A 5824-nucleotide genomic window follows, 5' to 3' on the forward strand; every position below is an offset into this window, starting at 1 on the left:
AAATAATTTCCACCATATTATCAGATACTTCAATCGGTGATTGAATTATAAAAATACTCTAAAAAGAATAACAGAATAATTAGCTGCTGATGTAAATGTCACTAAGAAAGCCATTTGATTCCTAATAAAATATTCAAATATACCACAACAAAAATACAATGACTCGGCTTTGCATTTTGTTGACGGTAATTTTGTTCAGCGTGTATCAAACAGAACAGGCATATTTTTTGGAGAAAGATTACATCGATCGGATCAATACACAAGCAACGACTTGGATGGTAATATAACGTTTAATAATTACTATAAATACATTCGTAATATGAAAAATTATAAATCAAAGTACATACTGTTCATTCCAGTAATTTATTGCTATGCAAATTATATTAAATATGTATAGGTATTTTATTTATATTTCAACCACTATAATAAACATTTGAAATATTTACACTTGTTAATAATTATTATTAAACGTAATTTGAGAATCCAGACATTTTATTTTTTAAAAACCAGAAACCTTATTTTTAAGAAAAAATATTTTGTCAAGCGGCTGAATTTTTGAAAATTTCGTTTTACATCAAAGAAAGAGTAATATAATATTATTATTATAGATTATTAATTTCATTTTTAGGATACAAAAAAATTAGTAACAAATTAAGTCTATTAAAAATATTGACTTAGAATAATATACAGAAAATATATTCATATTATATATACAAGGACATATATATTAAATTGTTGGGAAAAATATATTTTAATATACAGAAAAAGTTTTACATTTAATTTTTTTAATGAAGTTAAGCTTATAATACATATTATTATAATTTAACTCATAGAAATAATATACTAGAGCTTTATTGTTTTCAAAAAAATCATTGAGTATCCTTTAAGAGAGTAATTAATTAATTTTGATATTCACGAGTGGTAAAGGAATAACATCTTATAGACACGGTCAACGTTCTACTTGACATGCAATTATACGTATAAAGCAGGGGACTTCAACCTTTTCATGCAGTGGGCCACGTATTATTTTTTTAAACCTTGCGGGCCGCATTCATAATAAAAATATGTATTTTATATAAAAATGCAGTTTTATTCTTACAATTTTTAAAATTAGGTGGGTACATTTAAAATTATTATTATTATTAAAACATGAATAGCTAAACATTTTTTTTATTTACAAATTTTTTATTTTATATTTAATGTGAAAACATTTAAAATGTGATCGTGGATTGCATACTATGACAGGACGGACCGAATGTTGAAGACCCCTGGTATTAAGTATAATATACATATTTTATAGATAATTGTACAAAAATTCGTTTATTTGCTGAATAATAGAATTATAATATTAATATTGATAAATGTCCTTTCATTATAGGCGGGCCAAAATTTTGATCCTAATACAACGGAAGAGACAATTAAAAGACTCTTGGGATCCATAGGGGTAGAGATAGCCAAAACAATAAAATCCAGCGAATTTAAAACAAACGACGTGGCGTACGATAACTTATTTTATAGAATACCATCTGAGTTCGATGCTAGGAGAAACTGGCAACAATGTGATACAATTGGAAAGGTTCGCGATCAAGGAAATTGCGGATCATGCTGGGTACGTTTGTTTGCACGACGATGACATTGTATTGGCGCTATAAGTTGACTTTACCATATTGTTCTAGGCATTAGGTCCAAGTGCAGCATTTGCTGACCGTTTGTGTATAGCCACGGATGGAAATTTTAATGAATTATTGTCATTAGAGGAAATAACGTTTTGTTGCCATGATTGCGGGTTAGGATGTAAGGGAGGGGCACCGATAAAAGCTTGGGAATATTTTATAAAATATGGTTTAGTTACCGGAGGAGATTACCAATCGGGTGAGGTAAGTACATTAGTATAATATACCATTGTACTCTAGGTATAATTATATATTTCATACTAATAAAGTATTATATTAAAATTATTTTTTCTTGCATAAGATATGATCCGTAGGTAGGTATACACTATTTATTTATTTTTTGATTTTTGCAATGTTGTTCCAACGATTAATAGTATGCATCTGCAAACGTGTTACATATATATTAGTTTTTAGTTGATTAATTAGATATATCTATAAACTATAAGAACTACATAATTTATGTTATATAATGTTTTGTTTAGAGCCTTAGTAGATATTTGTTGTACAATGCAAATTATTTGAATAATAAATATATTGTGAATACTTAACGTATTTTCAGGGATGTCAGCCATACGGAGTTGCACCTTGCCCTATTGATGAGTACGGTAACAATGTATTTAACAGTCAACCAATGGAAAGAAATCATAATTGTACAAAAACTTGTTATGGAAATCAAAATCTCAATTTTCAAGAAGATCACAAATTCAGTAAGGGATTATCTACATAATAATAATATATTATAGGGTTTATAATGAAAATATGTGGATATTTTATTTATGAAAGTATTTATAGTTGTTTTATGAACATTTGAAACATTTTTACTAACCTAACCTTTTTTTACGTGTATCATTATATTAGACATTTTTTTTCTATTGATACATACATATAATAGTATAACAAAAGTTATAAATCTATATTTGAATCTTATTTTTTCTCATACAATAAAGTCAATATTTTTCATGCATTTCATTTCACATAATTATAATAGGCTTTCGAATATATATTTGAAAAAGACAGCATTGTAATTTTCGCAAAATTGAAGAAAAAAAAAATTATCTACTAATATATAAAAATATATAAATATTTAATGTTTAAATATTCAGATTTAGAGGAAAAAAAGTTGAATACATTGAGTATGAATTTTTGGGTTCTGAACTAACGACATGATTACATCATATGATTTAATATTTTCACATTTAATTATCTCTAATGAATTATAATAATTATAGTTAGAGATGCTTATTATCTAACTTATGGAGCCATTCAAAAGGATGTTTTTGCCTACGGTCCCATTGAAGCGTCATTTGAAGTATATGACGATTTTCTTAGCTATAAAACAGGTATCGTAAATCGAGGAGTAAATTATGTGATTTTGTGTTTGTAGTTATTAACCAAGAGTAATTACTGATCTAACCAAGCAATATTGTTTAACATAAGTTTTTTCATGAATTCTTAGGTGTATACATCAAATCGGAATTTGCATCATATCTAGGAGGTCATTCCGTGAAATTGATTGGCTGGGGAGAGGAAGACGGAGTCCCCTATTGGTTATTGATCAACTCATGGGGCATAGCCTGGGGTGACAACGGGCTTTTTAAAATTCGTCGAGGTACAAACGAGTGTAAAATCGAAGATTCAACAACAGGAGGGGTTCCAGTGGTTTAATAATTCAATTGATTAAAATAAATATATTTTTTAAAATTTTAAACTGATTAACAACAGTTAAAAATTTCAACTTAATAATATATGTTAATGGAAAAAGTTTGTTATTAAAAAAATGCTTTTACAAATCCCATTTTAATGGTTAATATTTAATATTATTTGCAACATTAAGAAAAAATATATTTATGAATTATCATGGATATTATGTGTGCTATTTTTTCTTTGAATTATTCGTATTGTAACAATCGTGATCAAAAATAATCATACCTACATATAAGTTTTTATTTTTTTTTTCAATTGAAATAAAATAAATTAATGTAAGAGTATCTCAATTACAAAAATTCGATAATAGATTAGACTTGAATATGAATTCCTGTATGCATCTATTATATTCAATTTGATGCCGAATCTCATCTCTTTAGTCAAATAATATTTCTTGAGCACTACTATTCAGGTTTTTTGTAGGGGGAATGGGGGAATGATGGTCAAGGGGTAATGGTGGTTACCTTGATTATCATGAAACTATGGTAACTAAAAATCAGTTGACTACGTGTAATGATTAATTTTGTTATCAAAACCTTAAAATTAAAATATGGTAGTGATCAGTTAAGTTTTACCACCAATAAATTGTTATCAAAGTTTTTTCCACATTATCGTGTTAAAAATCGTGTTCGGAAAACGCTTTTCAAGGTAAGTCTATTTTATTATGTTTTCTTTAGGTCGTAACTTAAATATCATGTAATTTGTGAGGATTACGAATCTGTAATTGCAAATTTAATTAAACTAATCACCAATAAAAAAAAATATTATTTTGTTAAAAATTGCAGAATGGGGTATTCATAGTCAGTGCTTATGGGGTGATGAGAGTCATTTACAAAATGACTACTATTACTTAAGACACAGATGCAAGATTAACAAACTAAATTTTGAATCTTAAATTTTATTTTTATATTATAAAATAATTTAATAAATTTGATTGTAATTTAATTAATTTTTATTTCAGATGCCTAAATCCTACCAAAGAAAAACAACTATTAGAGGATGATCTGAAAAGTCACTGAAAGCTGCAGTGGATTTAGTTTTGAAAGAAAAACTTAGCATGTGCAAAGCAGCAGACTTGTTTGATATTCCATTTAGTACATTACAAAAAAAGATAAAAACTAAGAATTTTGGACCACCAAGTTTGGGATGTACCCCTATTTTTACACAAGAACAAGAATATTATATGGCTGAACATATTAAAAGTTTAGCAAAACTGTTTTATGGTTTAAGTGATTGTTATAAAGTTATTCCAGGTTTACAAAGTTATGTTACCTACCCATTATTTAAGTCTAAGAATTAAAATTAAATAATTTAAAAATATTTTGTTACATATGTAGTTAACTATTTTTAAATATTAAGTTACTGTTACAAAGTTATCCCAAGTTTATAAAGTTATGTTACCCATGTTATTATTAATAAAGGCAAATATTAATAAAAGTATTTTTATGAAATTATGATTAGAATAAAAAAATTATGATTTTCCCTATTAATTTGCAAGGGTTTTTGAGTGATTATCATTACCCCTACATAGGGGGAATGGTGGTCATTTCCACTTTTTTAAAAAGAATTAAAAAAATATATTTACATTTGTTTTAAAAATCTGAAATGTAAGTATGTTATACCTAACAAGTTAATACTTATTTTATTTATATTTAATAGTGTTTTGGACTAACCGTTTGCCGGAAATCGATATTCTTGCTTAGGTGACTGCCTTTCCCCCATTCTCCCCTATGCCTTTTTGCTCATTTGAGCTATATTATATCCTATGTAAACCCTCCAACAGCTATTAACATATTATAGGTATTTTAAATAAAATGTTGATTACTTGTTTATATATATTTATATGTTGCTTACAATTTTTGTTCAATACTCCATATTGAAAATTAAAGAAATACTTCAAAACGTTAAATCAAAAATGATTTGTTTTAGGTTTAGACTGAAAAAAAAGCAAATCATTTAAAATAATATTTATATTTACTATAATATAGTTTAATAATTAACAATGATGTATTTTCCAGAAATATTTTCAATTGCTTTTAAAGTTTACAAAAATTAAATTTATATTATTATTGATAAAATAATGCTGAAGTCATAGTCTTGAACTTAGCGTTCACCACAAAAAAGTAGTACAGTTTTTCTCAACGTTTGTATAGCAACAGTGTTTATTAGACACAATATTAAAATATTTTCTATTTTATAACATATCGTAAAAAACTAAAGTTATGATCAAGCAAAACCGTATACAATATGTAGTATTTATGTGTTAATATTTTATTTTAATTTCTTAATCAAAATTTTAATGTTTATAAGTTTTAAACACTAAAAATAAATGTTGTTTAACAACATTTATGTTGTTATATCGTCCTATATGAATTTCTATTTTGTGTAATTTATTATGCGTCATTACACACTCAGATTTATTCTGTGACACACCATTAAGTGACATT

The 5824-nt window shown here is 26.1% G+C and overlaps 1 protein-coding gene across 1 annotated transcript; it reads left to right on the top strand.

Annotated features, from left to right (window-relative positions):
• The first annotated feature begins 6 nt into the window (after positions 1–6).
• On the top strand, positions 7–3353 carry LOC112681497 (cathepsin B-like cysteine proteinase 4). The gene is made up of 6 exons (XM_025551747.1): positions 7–278; positions 1379–1609; positions 1677–1877; positions 2233–2380; positions 2903–3013; positions 3130–3353. The coding sequence occupies exons 1-6, from the start codon at positions 159–161 to the stop codon at positions 3336–3338; spliced, it is 1020 nt and encodes a 339-aa protein (XP_025407532.1). The 5' UTR covers positions 7–158; the 3' UTR covers positions 3339–3353.
• Positions 3354–5824: the final 2471 nt, after the last annotated feature.

The sequence above is a fragment of the Sipha flava genome, unplaced genomic scaffold, assembly GCF_003268045.1.
Source record: "Sipha flava isolate LNK unplaced genomic scaffold, YSA_version1 19208_pilon_pilon, whole genome shotgun sequence".
NCBI lineage: Eukaryota > Metazoa > Arthropoda > Insecta > Hemiptera > Aphididae > Sipha > Sipha flava.

Coding starts and splice junctions, on each gene's coding strand:
- LOC112681497 (XM_025551747.1), top strand. CDS start 159: ATGACTCGGCTTTGCATTTTGTTGACGGTAATTTTGTTCAGCGTGTAT. Junction 279..1,378: donor CACAAGCAACGACTTGGATG/GTAATATAACGT, acceptor CTTTCATTATAG/GCGGGCCAAAATTTTGATCC. Junction 2,381..2,902: donor TCAAGAAGATCACAAATTCA/GTAAGGGATTAT, acceptor TAATAATTATAG/TTAGAGATGCTTATTATCTA.